Source organism: Theropithecus gelada, chromosome 14 (genome assembly GCF_003255815.1).
Source record: "Theropithecus gelada isolate Dixy chromosome 14, Tgel_1.0, whole genome shotgun sequence".
In the NCBI taxonomy this organism is placed as follows: Eukaryota; Metazoa; Chordata; class Mammalia; order Primates; family Cercopithecidae; genus Theropithecus; species Theropithecus gelada.
The window spans coordinates 54846308-54863706 of NC_037682.1; the positions used below are offsets into that span (position 1 = coordinate 54846308).

The window sequence follows — 17399 nt, forward strand, 5'->3', positions numbered from 1 at the left end:
ACGAAAAACAATTATTGATGAGGGTAGCAGACTTCATGCGCTACACCCCTGTTAGTGATCTCTCTTACAACAGCTACACAGAAAAAACAGGACTTCCTCAGAACCACATGCCTGAGGAAGGGATGGAGGCTCAGTGGAGAACGTCTGCCACTGCTGCACCACTGATCTGTGGCCAGGAGCTCAGCATAAGGACTGTGTTTGCCAGGAGGGCTTGAGGCCATAGGCCTTGGAGCTCCAATCCCTAGTGCTCTCTACCATGAATACTGAATGTTTTCTAGATGGCTAATGATGGCCAAAACTAGGGTTCCGGGATTTATCAAACAAAAATAGAGGATGACTAGTTAAATTTGAATTTCAGATAAATAACAGTCTTTTAGTACAAGTATGTCCCATGTTTATCTGAAATCCAAATTTAAATGGGTGTCCTGTAATTTATCTAGCAACTTTACCTAGGGTTTCTCTGTGCCGCTCTAACCACAGAAGGGGCTGAAGTCCCCATGTAGCTTGCCGCCAGCTTGGAGTTCCATGACCCTGGCCTTGGGCGGGTCCTATACCCAAGGCAGGTGAAGAGTGTGTATGGACAGGGTGTGGATTTCCTGGGCAGGGGCAGGAAGCTCATTCGTGCTGATCTAGCTCTATGAGATGCTGGCAGTGTGTTAAACACTTGACTAATATCTCATTTAATCCCCTCACTACCCAGTGAGTTAGGCATTATCATTATTATTCCCACTTTAGAGATGAGGAGACTGAGGCTCCACGATGTTAAGACCACAGGCTGTTAAGTGGAGGAGCAGGGTTGACACCCCTGGGGCCTGTGCCAAGTCTGGTAAGTCTGGGAGTAGCTGAATCTCCCAGGCCATTCTCTCTGGCAATCCCAAGAGTTTAACACAGTGGGAGCAGCCCCTGCCCCCAAATCCCCAGGACAGGAACCATTCCCAGTTTCTTTTGGCGCTGGCCCAGGGTCTTCTCCAGGCTCACATGCTTGCTGGAGGCTCCAGGCGGGTGGCGAGATCTGCAGGGTCCCTTTGTCCCCGTCCAGCCAGGACAGTGTCCAGTGGCATGAGTTGCCATGGGGACTGCCATCTGCTGTGTGGATACCCATTGGAGGGGCCCAGGGTGAGCGACTGCCCCAAAGGCCCAGCCTGCCCTGAACCCTGAGGCCAGCTGGTCGGCTTTCCCTGCCATTATGCCCCGAGCCAGGCCGGAGGGGGCTCCCAGAGGAGCTCGGCTCTAAGTCCCAGCCCCTCTCAGAGGAGGCGTGCGGCCGAGGTTCTACAGCCAGAGGCTTCTCGGCTCCGAGCTCCGGAGCCAGATGTAACATTGACCTTAAATGGTAAAAGCTCCCCAGAGTGAAGGGAGGCTGGCCAGAGGAGGAAAGGAGAATAACTCAGTTTTAGGTAAGCCTCCCCTATATCCTAGAATAACCTGCCTCTTCGGCTGGGAAGCAGAGGGAATCTTCTCCTCCTTAAAGGTACAGGGTGCTGGGATGGGGGCGCTAAACTTTAACTTTCCAGGGGAGCTGGCTTTCTTGGGTGGCATTTCAGCTGAGTATCTTTATTGTTGCTGTCTTAAGTTTTAAATCAGAAGTGAATCTTGCCAGTCCTAACTTAACTAGATTGTGCTCCTTTTGCTTGCTGTTGGAAAGTGTGCACAGCTCAGGGTGAAAATGTGGGTCGTGACAGGCGATTGCAACCCGTAGCTTTCCTGTGGGCCCGTTTGTGGCAACAATGGGGTCTTCAGCTTAGGCAAGTCTGCTAGGCAGGGCTTTCTCCCCTCTGTGCTTCCCATGTTTCTCTCTCTCTGTCCCGCTACGCCCCTCTGCCTTGAACCTGGGCGGCATGACCTGTCTAGATCCTTAACCCTGCCCCTATTTCTGTCTCTGCCCTTCCCATCCTATGTTCTGGTCACAGCCCCTGTTTTTATCTCTGTCCCTGTCTCCTCTTTTGTCTCCAGCTTCCCCTGGCCTGTGCAGTTCCCCGCTCCCTAGAGGGGGTGTATGTGCCCGGCTCATGCCTGGCCCTGCTCTCCTCCAGGGCTCCGAGTTGAAGCGATTCCTAGAGTGAGCAGCATTTGGACTGGCTTTTTCCAGAGGAAAAGCCAGTGGAAGCCAGAGGCCAGAGAGAGGCCCAGCTGTCTTGCTCCCTCCTGCCCAGGAAACAGTTGTAAAGGCTATAGAGGCTCTGCAGTTTGAGTAAACAGCAGCCCGGGGTCTGGGACCCCTGGCCAGCACTCCAGCCTCCCAGAACTCAGCAGCTGTTGTTTCCTAACACTTTTCAGGCTGCTAGCCGGGGTGGCGCAGGGAAGTAAAGCTGGTCTGAGCAGGGTCTTTTGCAGGGAAAAGGAGGAAGCTTCCCGGGACTGTGAGGCTGGGGGGTCCAAAGGAGTCAGGACTTGCCAAGGATTGTGTTGCCCCCACAGAGGGACAATGACATGCTAGTGAGGCAGGTGGAGTTGCCCATCCCCCTGCACTCCCCTACTCCAACACTTCTATGGGGGAGGGAACTCAGGTTAAGTGACTTGCCTAAGGTCATTCTACCAAGATGGAGTGGTGCTAGGACTCAAACCCAGGTCTGTATGACTCTAACTCCAGTGCCCGTGCCTCTCAACACAGCCGTGAATGCCAGGGTATGATCCTACTTCCAACTGTGTCTTGCAATTTTTGACCTAATGGAGAAAACCATTGTCATTATCATGTTTGTGCCATCCATGATTCCATTGTGTGTGTGTGTGTGTGTGTGTGTGTGTGTGTGCGCGCGCGCATGCATGTTTGGTGGGTGGCTGTTTATGTTCACAGCAGATGTACCTATCTTTATGCTTGGAGGTAAGGGAGGCATTCCTGTGTCCTTTATCATCTTGGAAGGATAACCATGTGCTAGCTGCTACGACATGATTGGTTATCCCCATAAATGTGTTTCCACAAGAAAATAAACACATGGTTCTTACTGTGTATTGAACACTGTTCCCCTTCCCATACAGTAACTCATGACTCCCACAGCTCTACAAAGCAGGGGTCATTCTTTCCACCCTGGTTTTGTAGAGGACACTTTAGCACAGAGAGGCTGCACAGCTGGTGCTCGGCCCCAGGTTGTGGTCTCTGCAGGCTCTTGACCTCCATGGTCAGCTCCCCTCTGCTTGGGACCTCGTGTCAGAGTGCAGCGGGGGAATCACTGGCCCCCTTGCAACACGGTGCATCTGAGGCTTTCCACAAGGGATTTTGCATGCCCCTCACAGAATGCCATGAGGGGTGTGTCTTTACCTCACTGCTCCAGGTGAGGACACTGGGGCTAGGGGATGTTAAATGACTCGTCCAAGCTCACCCAGCCACCAAGTGACAAAACAGGGAATTTAAATAGTATCTTGGGTAGGGAAGTTACGGCCATGTGACACTTACTTGAAACTGAATCCCTGGGAGGCTGAGAGGGCTCATGGTTTGGGGATGAGGAGTTCTGTGGGTCTGTGTAAGGAAGCTAGGTTCCTTGCCCGATGGGCTGAACTATACATGATGGGTCCTCAGCTTTCTAAAAAGCCCTGCGTCTCTCCTCTAAGCCTTTGTAACAGAGGTGGGCAGAAGCACCCCACACCTCCTGGAGGAGCAGACAGCCCTGCAAGGGCAGAGACCTTATCCTGTTCCTCACCCGCTATGTGTCTAGCACCAAGAATGATGCTGGGAGCACACAAAGTACTCAGGTTCAACCACGTTTCTGTGAACACATGGACACAATGCTCATAAAGTGGGTTCTGGTTATACAGGGCCCCAGGTTGATTTTGTACATGTGCCTGATGATCAGATTCATCTAGTTTGACTTGAGAGAATACAATGTCGGGGCCTGAAGTTACCCACCTCTCTCCCCCTGCCTCCTCTCCTGGGTCACCTCACAGAGCCTGGACTGCCCCTCAGCCACTTTCTCTGGGGCTTATTATCATCAGAGGAATTCTGTTTGCTGACTGAGTAGATGCAGAGGCCTGGGTAGATAGGGAGAAGAGAGCTTGGGGCCCCTAGACTCTGGCCCTGCCCCTGCCCCTTGGAGAGCTGAGTCAGAAGAGGGAGATGGAGAGCTGAGTTCTCAGATAGTGATGCAAAAGGAAAGAGGGGAGAAAATTGGTATTAATTGAGCTCCTACTTTGTGCCAGGATCTGTGCTAGATCTGTTATTTAATTTAAGCCTCATGTTAGAGATGAGGAGAGAAGCATACAGCCAGTAGGTGGTAGACTCCAGCTCAAGCCACCTTGGTCCGAAGTGGGCACTTCCTGCATTAGATGTCACCTTGCCTCCAGTTAGTAACTTAGGTCCTGGGGCAGTTATTGAGTATCACAGTCCAAATCATGGGAAAATCATGAATAGAGGGAAAGGGGATATCATGTTAGTCCTGTGGACCTTGGAGGCTAGACTCTGAGTTCAGGTGACAGTCCAGGGAAGCCTCATCAATGGGCCTTCAAATTCAGAGTCTTAGCAGAGGCAGCCCATGCTTGTGACCGTGGACAAGCCCTGCCTTCTCTGCAAGGACTTTCTCCAGGGGAGGTGGAAAGCAGAGGACAGTTGTTCAGACAGGAAACTTGTTTTTTTTTTGGACACAGAGTCTCGCTCTGTCACCCAGACTGGAGTGCAGTGGTATAACCCCCACCTCCCAGGTTCAATCGATTCTCATTCCTCAGCCTCCCAAGTAGCTGGGATTACAGGGAGTACCACCATGCCTGGCTAATTTTTACGTTTTTAGTAAAGTTGGAGTTTTGCCATGTTGCCCAGGCTGGTCTTGAACTCCTGATCTCAAGTGATCAGCCCACCTCAGCCTCCCAAAGTCTGGGATTATAGGCATGAGCCACTGCACCTGGCCAGACTGAAAACTTTTCCTAGCAGGGAACAGATGTAAAAAAAAGTCTGCTAAGGCTGGACTTAATCAGCTCTGGTTACTTTCTTCCTATTACTTTTTTATTTGTAATTTGTAATTTTTATTCATTTTTTTCTAGTAAAAAAAGTAATGCATGTTCTTTGCTAGACTTTCTTGGAAAATACAGAAATGGATATACATAAGAAATTCAGAAATAAATATAAAGAAATAAAAAAACCCTCTAGAATCCCATTCCTCAGTGATAAGTATTGTTTATATTATGGTGTGTTTCTTTCTTTACATTTCTCTATATTTTGTAAAACTAGGGTCTTAGTGTATACATTATTTTTTAGTCTGCTTTTTACAACTGAGCATTCTAATATAATCCTTTTTTCCATACCATTGAAGATTCTCCAAAACATGATTTTTCAATGGTTTTATAACATAGAGTCATTTTAGCTGTGCAGCAATTTCATCACCGTTCCTCTTCTTGGCATTTACAAATGTAATTTTTCTTTGGGGACTTTCTCAGTAGCACATGTGACGTGACGGCTTTTCCATAGATTTATAGCATTTGGAGACTCAGCTCTCAGAGGTGGGTTTGTGTGGTGTGGGCTTGCTCTGCAAGATGATTGTATGTGGGATACGGACCCAGCCTTAAACACACAACATCACATTGTAAGAACATTATTCCTTCTTAAGTTCTTTTTATTCCTTTAAATGAAGGAGAGAAAGCCTCTATTTGAGGTAGGGTGACCAACCGTCCAGGGCCACCCAGGAATGAGAGTTGCTGCAGGACCTTCAGTGCTAAAATTGGCACAGGTCCTGGACAAATCCAAAAGGTTGATCACCCTCATTTAAGCCTCATATGCCTTCAACATCTTTCTGTTTGTTTCCTTTCTTGACAAAATGAGAGCAGGCCTTACCTAAGGTTTAATAACTGTTTTCATTTTATTTATTTTTATAACTCTATTTGTGGTAAGTGGTATTGCTTTATCCATTTAAGGTAGGAATATGAAGTTTCCCTTTTAAATAAAAGTAATGACAATGGTAGCTAATACTTGTTGAGTGTGTGCCATGTGCTAGGCACTTTCCTAATGCTTTACCTGCAGTCGCTCATTTAGTCCTCACAGCAACCCTCCGAAGTAGTTACTGTCATTGTCCTCCTTATACAGATCAGGAAACTGGGGCACAGAGAGGGTAAGAAACGTGCCTAACAATACAAAGTTAGTAAATGGCCAAGTGGGGTTTCAGTCTTCATTTTCTGGCCCATTGCTCCTCAAATGAAAGAATATTAAGTAAATAAATGCATAAGTGAAACACAGACATGGCAAAAATTGTGAGCATGGTGTATAAATGAGTCAGGTCATTCCACCACAGCTTGGTGGAAATCGGGTTGTATGAACTGGGTGGAATCCCGGTATTGGTGAGTGCAGGGTGTTGGGGAAGTTGAGTCATCCCAGCAAAACCAACAGGAATTTAGGAACCAATGGGCTCAGGGAGAGAGGCTGGGAGGGATGAGACTATACACTGCACACAGCCTGGCTCTAGGGGTGGGATGTGGTTCCCAGAGTGGCCACCAGGGAAGGGACACAGAGAGGCCACAGACAGTTCTGTGGCTGACAAGCCAATCAAGAGGGTGTTTCCAGAGACCCCAAGGTTGCTGGCTCATCAGAAGGAGAAGAAAGCCTGAAGACATCCATGACTTTGCTCATACAGGTGTGGTGAAAATAACCCTAGACCCTGAGTCAGGAGGTGTACTCAGTGTTGGCCAGCTCTTCCCTTATTATCACAGTGGGGAGATGACATCTTGTAATGGAGGCAGCACAGTGTCCCTATGGAAAGTGCGGACCCTGGAGTGACCGTGTGGCTCCACCACTGACCAGCTGTATCCCTTGAGCTGCACCTAATCTGTTGGAGCCTCAGTTTCCTCTCCTGTAATATGGGTTCAGTATCCCTTATCCAAAATGCTTGGGACCAGAGGTGTTTCAGATTTCACTTTTTTTTTTTTTTTTTTTTGGACTTCGGAATATTTGCATCATATTTACCCAGTTCAGCATCCCAATTCCAAAAATCCAAAATCTGAGATGCTCCAATGAGCATTTCCTTTGAGTGTCTCATCAGTGCCCAGACAGTCGTGGATTTTGGAGCATTTTAGATTTCAGATTTTTCAGGTTTGGGATGCTCGCCCGGTAATGATAGTGTCCATTTTGCAAAGTTAAATCGCTTAGCCCAGTGTCTATTCTTAGCGCTCAGTATACGTTAGCTCTTATTATTTCTAGCCCTTGTCTGTTCCCCTCCAGAGATTCCAGCAAGAAGACTTCTGTACTAGGTTTAAGGCTCTGACCATCCACAACCCTGGGTCCTATTCTCAACTCCAAAAACACCCCAAGTAGAGTGGTGGACTTACTCTCAAGAGGATTGGGCATCTGTATCTGGTGAAGTCTTTAAGGAGGCCCAATAAATAACACCTCTTCCTTCACTGAAGCTCTAAGGCTTGTTGGGAATTCAGAGACTAATATCACCCTTATGACTGATGAAGCTGGTATTGGAGAATGTGGTTTGGATCAACAGGCAAGTAGGTTTTCTAATACTGTATTGAGTAGATTTATCCCCCAGCCCTATGGGATGCTCACTGGGGAAAGTAGGGCCCTTTAAATATTAAAGCTTGGAGAAACAGAGCAGACAGTGTGTCCCCTGAACGCAGCTAATTCCCTAGAGAAACAGAAGAGGGAGGGCTGAGCTCTTCATGCAGACATTTCTCAGAACTCACCATCAGATAGCCACTCTCCAGGCATGGAAGAGCCTGGCACTGAACTCTGGGGTACCACAGTGAGGGCCTGGCTAAAGCCCACTTGCAAGGCTAGTCTCTCATGGGCACCTGGTGAGACTTGTGCCCTGCCCTAGTGAGAGACAGGCAGGGCCAAGGCTGCAGGAGTTGCCACATGGTCCCATGGGCACCCCCTCTCCTCCCTTTTCCAGTTAATCAATCCTCACCTTTTCTCCAGAGATGCCTGGTGGGGAACTTGTTTAATGCAGAGACCTTCCTTAGACAAGGCAAGCATCTGACTAGAAGTATCTGTGGGGATGAATTTTCCTTTTTTCACAGAAGTTTCATTTAGGCAACTCCAGACAGGGAGCAAGTGATCACTTAACTCCTTTCTTCTGCGTTACTTCTTACAGGTAGATGAGAAAATATATGGGAAAGGAACTACAATTGTTTGAGCAAGTTTGTATGTGCCAGGCACGTTTTATACAATATCTCATTAAATCTGTACTTTAGCCATGCAAGGGAGGTCTTTGTGAACAAACTGATTCAAGGAGGATAGTAACTAGTATGAGAAGAATGAGAGTCAAACCAAAACCATCAGACCACCACGCCCCATCTCTTTCCATCTCTCTGTGGCCTATAGGCCCGGCTGCAGGACAGAGTGATAATGCCTGACCCTTCGTTCCTGCCCCTATAAGACCCTGGAGGTCCCAGTGCTGCTGCTCAGAGCTGAGGTCCAGAGCTCTTGGGGCAGGACACTGGAGCAGCTTCCCCACTAGGCTTGCTCTTTTTTGCACCTCTCTTGGTTTCTTTCAGTATGTAACGATCTTTATGAGGTCTCCTAATCTTGTTTATGAACAAGTTCCTTCCTCTATTTAGAAGGAAAAATACAAATTTAGAATCATAAGCTTTTTACTGGCAAGAAATGCCATGTCCTACATTGTGTGTCTTGAGTCGCTTTCTATGGCTCACCAAGATTTGTGCCCTAAAAGTCTATAAATGTTGCCAAGGTCACCCAGTCTGTTCAAATCCCAGCCCCACAACTTACTGTTTGACCTGGGCAAATGATCTAACCTCTGAGTCCCCTTACCTATGATACGGATTGCTAGATCTAAAGTACTTATACCTGAATAAGTACCCAATAAGTAATTATTATTATGGAGCCCAGATTAATATTGAACACACGGGTCTCCTCTATTTTGGATACCCCCAAATGATCAGGTTTCCCCGAGGACTCTCTTGTTATATTTTCGACTTGTATGGGTATGGTAGAAAGAATGGTAGAAAGAATGTAATGTCTTCCTGGGCTTCTTACCTAAGACATCTTTCTTGTTTCCCACCTGAGATCTAACTGGTCCCTGATGTAGGTTGCAAGGTAATGATGATAAGGCTAGGTGTCAAGAGAAACCAGGCTAGTTGGCTTCTAAGAGGCTTCCCCAAGGAGCATCACCTTGGGGATGTTCTAGAGTCCTGGACCTATCCCTAAGCCTGGTTAGTGACCTGGAATTGGTTAGTTGATTGCTTATGCAGAGACCGACTCACAATAATCAAACTCACAAGAGACTGAAGTATACATTTTTTTATTTTTTTTTTTTTCAAGAGAGGCAGGGTCTCACTCTGACCCCCAGGCTGGAGTGCAGTGGTATAGTCACAGCTGACTTGCAGCCTTGACCTCCCTGGCTCAAGTGATCCTCCCACCTCAGCCTCCAAAGTAGCTAGCACTGCAGGCATATACTACCTCACTTGACTTATGTTTTAAACATTTTCTTTTTAGAGACAGGGTCTTGCTATGTTGCCCATGCTGGTCTTAAACTCCTAAAGCACTGAGATTACTAAAGTATACAATTCTTTTAATTTTTTTTTTTTTTTTTTTTTTTGAGACGGAATCTTGCTGCGTCACTCAGGCTGTAGTACAGTGGTGTGATCTCGGCTCACTGAAACCTCTGCTTCCCAAGTAGCTGGGATTACAAGCGTGTGCCACCATGCCCAGCTAATTTTTTGTATTTTTACTAGAGACAGGGTTTCACCATGTTGGCCAGGCTGGTCTCGAACTCCTAACCTCAAGTGATCCACCTGCCTCAGCCTCCTTTCAAAGTGCTGGGATTACAGGTGTGAGCCACTGCACCCAGCCAAGTATACAATGCTGAATGTCTATGTGCCGATATATAATGGGAGAGAAGCCCTTTCCAATGAGGGGAAGGCAGAAAGTTCTGAGGGGTGGGTCACCTAAGCTGTGATGCGGCCTGATGAGCCACCTCTGCCTGCAGCAGAGAGACTTCCCCAGAGCTCAGGAAGGGCCTCTTTCCTCTGGGAAGTTTGGACAAGCCTTTCTCTTTGCTGTAGAAAAGTGCTCTGTACAATGGTGGTTATTATGTGATATTTACATAGTCTGTTCCAGCACACAAGAAATTGCAGATCCCACCTATATATTCGTTAAAGTTCTTTGATTGCCAGGTCTCAGAAACCTATGTTGGCTCACTTAAGAGAAAGTGGGATTTATTATAAGGTATTTGAGAAAATCAGAGGAAAAGGTAGGTAGACAGCAATGCCTCAGGAAGGCAGGACTCAGGGCAGCTTTCGGGTCCCAGCAGTATGAACTTGCCAGCCTTTTCTCTACAGGAGTGGTCTTCAAGTGTTTTGGATGTTGCATCTTATTAGTTTAGAGAAAATTTTTTTAGCACGCACCTCCAATTTATGTATATTTCTTTATTATAAATCATATTCATGAGCTATTGTACTAATGTTTTACTTTATAAAACATATAAAATAGAATTTTTTAAAGAATAAGAAAGATGAAATAATATTTTGAAAATCATGCTTTATTTTTTTTTAAACAGTGTCAATGACTTTTCTGCTTTCCCTAAATAAGTATTCTTTAGTCATGACTCTATGTGCTTCTTCAAGGGGAAAGAGAAGAAAATCGTGTTACCAGAAGCCGGTGAGCTCAACAGCCAGGGAAGAGGGTCCATCTAGAATGAGCTGTAGCTAAGGAGAGGCACAGTCACTGTCAGAGATGTGGTGCTGGAGCAAGGAAGGAAAGGCCCAGGCCTCTCTCTCCTCCCATCCCCTACTGGTCCATTGGCCAAACTCAGCCAGCAAGCAAAGGAGCCCAGGTTATACATTCCATAGGTGTCATCCTGAAGCACACAGCAGAGAACCAGGGGGCAGAGCAGAGAGAAAGGGAAGGAGGGCAGAGGAAAACCAACTCAGATACCTCATGTGGAAGAGGGACATCCTTACTTCCTGAATTATTATATTAAATTTTCAGTTTCATCCACTAGTTTGTAAAAAATTTTTTGAGAGTTACTTTTAGCTTTATTGGTAGAAGTATTTTCATTGTACTTTTTTTTTTGCATAAGCCTTTTAAGCCGCATACCCATTTTATGATAGTAGGTTTGGTTAAAACTAGATAAATATGTTTTATTAACCTACTTACTTGGGCACCCACAAACTGTGTCACCCTTCAGGGAAAGCAAATGGATACATGAGGGTGCTACATCAGTTCCGTAACATTGTAGAACTCCCCGTGAGCCCTTATAACAGCTCACAAACTGGACGTAACAGTGGCCTTTCAATACATGAACCAGCACCATTGCCAACCTGTTTATTAAATATTAAGAAGTGTACCTTGTTACTATTTTTAATTAAAAATTGAAGGTTTTTATTTTAAATTTCCTTCCTATATCCCACCAAATCATCCTGCATTCCCTGGATGACATACTCTACTCTGAAGACCACTGCCCAGGCCACAGGCCCAGTTTGACTAGGTTCCAGAAGCTCCTGGTCTCTAAATTCTTGAGAGAAATAATCTGATAAGTCCAGCTTTGATCAGGATCAATCAGTCATGGCCAGGGGACAGGATTGTGGGGTATAAATGTGGTCATGGGGAAGCCATCCGTCATATACAGGGGTTCGTACTAAAGAAGGGAAAATTGCTTAAAGTAAAAGTGTCTTCGAAGAATGTCAACACCTACTTATTTAAAGTTGTGTCTCTGTCCTGCCTTCTAGAGATATCTGTTAAGCCTCCCAACTCTGCAACCCCATATACAGAGAATTTCTTGGGTTATTTCCATAGATAACTAATCATGTCCATTGGATATAGGGTTGTTTTTTTTTTTAACCTTGTTAATACATTGGAGGGCAGCCCCATTTCCTTGTGGTTATCTCCACGTATAGCCAACATTCCTAACAGGTCTGGGGTTCACAGACCTTATCAGACTTAGAGGAAGACTATTTCTCAGGCCAGCTGGGCCCAGAACGGGAAAAAAAAGATATGGTTGGTTATAGACATCAAGGATCTGTTGCATTAGACCTGAAAACATTTGGCAAGTTGTCCCTATATCACGATTCCTATAGTTTATAAAGCACAAAAGTTGCTTAGGCATATGAACAAAGAAAGCCTGACTTTTTAGAGTCCCAGAGGGGAAGATTTCATTTGCTGAATCTCCAGAGACTTGTTTCACATGTCAAGAACAATAATAATGTGCTTATTACTGTAACACCTGTCATTTATTGAGCACCAGCTAAATACTATGTTCTTTACGTACATTATCCCATATTTTTGCAGCATCCTATGATACAGGTTATAATAATAACTCTATGTTACTGATGAGAAAATGGAGGCTTTGTGAGGCTGAGTAGTTCACTCAGGATTACACAGCTAGAAAGTGGCAGAGCCAAGGCCATATTGCCCTTGGTGCAAAGTGCATGCAGCCCATCAACAGATAGAAACTCATATTTGGAGTTTATCAGGCTGGGAGAGAGTAGAGCTGGGACAATAAGATTTCAAAAAGGGTTAGATCATTATAGGTTTATAGAAAGGTATTAAGGAAAGCTAGCACCATGGTAAGTTTGTAGCAGGTGTTTGGTAGAGACATTAAGTGAATGAACAAATGCATGCATGAATGAAACCGCTCAGGTTTAAGGGCAGTTAAGGTCTTCCAGCATCCATCCCTGGTGCCACTTCCTAGGCTGAAATGAAGACAGCGTATAAGCAGTGGTCCTGAGTTGTAGACCTGGTTCTGCCTTCAACTCATGTTGTGCTCTTGAGCAAATCAAATCTTCTTTCCAAGTTCTCATTTTCCTCATCTGTGAACCATTCACCCCCGAAGGCCCAGTGATTCACCCCAATAGTTGCATAATGGAGCCTGTCCCAGAGTAATAATTGTGCAGGGCACTGTCAGTGACAAGCAGGAGGACTGCAGGTGTGTTTGAAGAGTCAACTGTTATTGTTTGCTTTCTACAATCCCATTCAAGTCCTTTGGTGACAGTTAGAACTGGCATCGGGTCCAAAGTTAATGGAAGGTTGTGTTTTTTGGTTTTTTTTAATTTACTGCTAAAGGGAATGTCTATTTATTCTCTTTTTTATTAACAAGGCTCTTGACTCATGCGTTAGATATTTACTGCTCAGATTGGAAACGATGGTCCAGGCAGCCACTAGAACCTGGCCCCTCTCCTCTCACACTGTAGGGCCAGCTTCTCCAAAGTCTCCAGCTCTGGGAGCAGATGACTATGCCTTACAGGAGTAGTGGGTGGTGACAAAAGGACAGGATTTCTGTTCCTTGGAAGGGATGAAACTCATAGGCACCAGAATTTGAGGGGCCTCCAGAAGGCGTTGGGCACCCCCTAAGAGCTCCCTAAGTAGATGAGACCTGGTGAACTTGAAAAGACCCAGGAAAATGGATCAAGCAGCTAACTAACATCTGCATAGCACTTTCTCCTCCCACTGGAACTCACTGACCCTCCCTGAGGACCATGAAACCATGCTATCTGTGTAATCTTTCATTGATTATCTGGATTTTACAGTTTTATGCATCATAGGTAACATAACCCCTCTCACTGCCCCCTCCAACCCGCCCGGCCCCAAGGACCTTATTAGGACTTTTGTGAGCCCTATGTCACGAAAGGCATTGTTCTAAGAAGTTTATATTACTTAATTCACACGATTATTATTATCCATGTTTTACAAGTGAGGAAACTGAGGCATAGAGAGATGAAGCAGCTTGCCCAAGGTCACATGGCAGGGCTGGGATATGAACCCAGGCAGCACAGCTCCAGGGCCAATGGACAAAATTACTGTCCCCTCTCACCTCTGGACACCCTCTAACCTGAGAGGGTTTAGGGCATTTCTGAGTGGATATTTCTTTCTCCTTCCTTTCTTTTCCTTCCTTTCCTTCCTTTTCTTTCTTCTTTCTTCTCTCTCTCTCTCTCTCTCTCTTTCTTTCTTTCTCAGTTTCATTCTTGTTGCCTAGGCTGGAGTGCAGCGGTGTAATCTCTGCTCACTGCAACTTCCATCTCCTGGGTTCAACTGATTCTCCTGCTTCAACCTCCCGAGTACCTGGGATTACAGGCATGCGCCACCACGCCTGGCCAATTTTTGTATTTTTAGTAGAGACAGGATTTCACCATGTTGGCCAGGCCAGTCTCAAACTCCTGACCTCAGGTGATCCGCCTGCCTGGGCCTCCCAAAGTGTTGGGATTACAGGTGTGAGCCAGTGTGCCTGGCCCAGAGTGGAGTTTTAAAGAGGACACTTTGAGATACTCCCTGGAAAAACATTTCGTGGTCAAATAAATTTGGGAAATATTATATCCTTTCACCCCTTCTTGGAGATTATACTGCACATTTGCTTCTTAAAGGCTCTGAGATGTCCTGCAAGACAGAAACCTATCTCCTGCTGATATTCCCAAATATAATGAAACACATAACCTTTCTTTTCAGAGCTCCTGACAACGTCGCCCAGAACTGGAGTTGTATAGAACTCTATACAACTTTGGGAAAAGTGGCTAGTGGTATCCCTACTTGGGTGGACACAGGATGGATCACATGGCATCTAGAGAGTCCTCGCTGCTTGCAGAACTGCTAAGAAAGGCTCTCAGTGAGCCAGGTCAGCTCACAAAGCTTCTGCCTGAGAGACAGACAGTGGGCCAGAGTGGGGAAGGCATGGCTCTGAAGGCTTCAATCCCTGTTTGGCCACCCATTAGCTCTGTGATTCTGGAGGTTACAGCATCACATTGAACCTCAGTTTCCTTATCTGCAAAGTAGCATCCACCTCATAGGGCAGTTGGGAGATTGAATGAGTAAATATGCCTAAAGCACTAAGTACCAGATCTGTGGTTGCCAGGGTCTGGGGGGAAGGGGAACAGGGAGTGACTGCTTCATGGGTACAGAGTTTCCATTTGGGATGATGAAAGTGTTCTGGAACTAGATAAGGGAGGTAGGTGCACAACATTGCGAATGTACTTAATGCCACTGAATCGTATGCTTTTAAAAAGCTCTACGCCTCTGATGGATAGAATGTTGTTATTGTTATCGTTGCCTGTTTTGCTTATTTCTACAGTCCCCTGGTCTCATGTAGAACTAGGACACTAAGATTGGAAGCTTCCAAGGAGCAGGATAGACAACTTCACCATGTCAGGCTGAAGGACCTTGTGCCTCTTTTCCACTCCAAAGAGGTCAGGGGATCCCTCGGTCCAAGGATAGTTTCCTCCTGAGAAAGGGAAGGGGATACTGTTGGGTTGACCTTGGGTTGAACAAAAGAACAGGGAGGAAATTTAGAGAGCTGAGGTTGAGCTTGTGGGGCACACTCAGATTTAGACTCATAGCAGCATCAAAAGGGAACATTAACCTGGGATTGCAGAAGGTGACAGAAGACCCAGAAAAAGTAAACATTGGTCTGTTTGGTACAGGTGGAATCTGCCCCAGGAAAAAAGCTTCGATTATATATGAGGTGCCAACTGGCAGAGTGTGTGCAGAGGTCTGTGCCAACATCGACCAGTCGCCTACCAAGAGGGCATTTCTAAACAATGGTGGGTCTGAGAATACATTTCAGAAGGTGGCTATTTTACAAAGACTTTGGGAAAAAAGGCAAACTGAGAGAGGGCTACTGTGGTGGCGTGGAAAGGGCAGTGGGCTGGGGTCAGTCTCAGCTGGGCTCCTAATGGCCGTGTGGCCTTGCCGCATCACTTCATCCTCTGAATCTGTCAGCCTCCGCATCTAAAATACAGACATAATAGTTTCCTTCTTATCGTATTTCTGTGAGGAACAAATTAAATCATATGTCTGAAATATCTTAGACAAAGGAAAGCTCTAAACAGCAAGAGGTCAGTATTAAAAACTAAGAACATCCTTTAAGGATTGCCATTGGGAGATGACAAGATGAAATCCCTTCCTTCTGAGACGCTTGGGCTCTCTCAGGGTGAAGGCAGTTAAATAGACCCAGTATGTTGGTGAGGCTTGGAGAAAGCAAGGATAAGCAGCTTCCTGGTAAATGTAAAATTTCCATATGACCCAGAAATTCCAGTCCTAGGTATATATGCAAAAGAATTGAAAACAGGTGTTCAAACAAAAGTTGTATAACAATGTAACAGCACTATTCACAATAGCCAAAAGGAGGAAACAACCCAAATGCCTATCACCTGATGAATGAATAAACAAAATCTGGGATGGATGGATAGATGATAGATAGATAGATAGATAGATAGATAGATAGATAGATAGATAAAATAGACAGACACATAGATAAGATAAGATAAGATAAGATAAGACAGACAGATAGATAGATAGATAGATATGATGGAATGTTATTCAGCCATAAAAAGGAATGAAGTATGGATTCATGCTACCATGTGGATAAACCTCAAAAACATCTAAGTGAAAGAAGCTAGACAGAAAAAGTCACATATTCTATGGTTCCATTCATATAACTATCCAAAACCGGTTAAAGCCACAGAGACAGAAAGCAGATTCATGGTTGGCAGGACCTGTGGGAAAGGGGGAACAGGGAGTGACTTCTTCCTGGGTACAGAGTTTCCATTTGCGATATTGAAAAAGTTCTAGAACTAGGTAGGGGTGATAGGTGCACAACATTGTGAATGTATTTAATGCCACTGAATTGTACACTTTAAAATGGTTAAAATGATAAATTTTATGTCACACATATTTTATCATAATATTTTTTTAAAAAAAGAAGTTTACTGGTGAAGAGGAAACGTGACCCAAAGTTTAGGCACCCCTCTCCTACAGTATGGTTGAGGGGAGGTGACAGGGTAGTCAGAGTTTGTCAGCTGGAAGCCAAAGTCTTGTGTCAGAAAATTCACAGAGGGTCTAGAGTGAGCAAATCTTGTGCAAGTGTCCCAGGGGATCCTGAAAGGAGTAAGACATGCTCCCTGCTCTCAAAAAAATGTATAAATTACTCTCACATCATAACCACCAAGAGGTACTATAGTATGTACAAGGGAGACATTGATTCAGGAGAAGGAGACATTGACTCAGTCTGGGGCCATCCATGAAGCCTTCTTGGAAGAGAAGGTAGTTGTGGATCTGCCAGGTAGGTAAGAAAGAAGTGAGGAACTTCCTGGGAAAGGGATAGGGTTGGGAGAGTGGAGGGAGCATTTCAGAGTGGGGAAGAGGTTGGCATGAGTGGGGCACAGAGTATGCATGGACCCAGAGGGGAAGATCATGGGAGAGATGCGCAAAGGGAATTACGGTCAGATGTGGAGCTTTGCAGGTGGATCTGAGGAAGTTGGGACATGATCTCCAGGCAGTGGGGAGTCAAGGCATCTTTTAAACCTGTGTTTGAGAACAGTCAGTGCAGTAAAAGACTGAAGAACGAGAGACTGAGGACGGAGAGATGAGCTGTGGCATTGTCTCTGCAGAGGCCAAGGAGCACCCCCGCCCCAGAGCAATGGCCGTGAGAAGGGTGAACCTCCAAACATATTGAGTTTTGCATTTGCCAGGATTCTGGTTTGCCTGGAGTAGAAACGGATTCAAATTAAATTAGCAAATTAGCAGAATGTTCTGGATC

General features: G+C 45.6%; 1 protein-coding gene across 4 annotated transcripts in view; it reads left to right on the forward strand.

The window, feature by feature from the left end:
- The first annotated feature begins 895 nt into the window (after window positions 1-895).
- The window catches only part of MRVI1 (murine retrovirus integration site 1 homolog), a 119246-nt gene continuing 102742 nt past the window's right edge, over window positions 896-17399 (forward strand). For 3 of the 4 annotated variants that reach the window (XM_025355236.1, XM_025355237.1, XM_025355242.1), the window contains exon 1: window positions 896-1397. In XM_025355236.1, coding sequence (XP_025211021.1) covers window positions 1331-1397 — 67 coding nt within the window. In that variant the 5' untranslated portion in view covers window positions 896-1330. Of the gene's footprint in view, window positions 1472-17399 lie in introns of all 4 variants that reach the window. The other variant, XM_025355240.1, reaches the window with a different exon arrangement.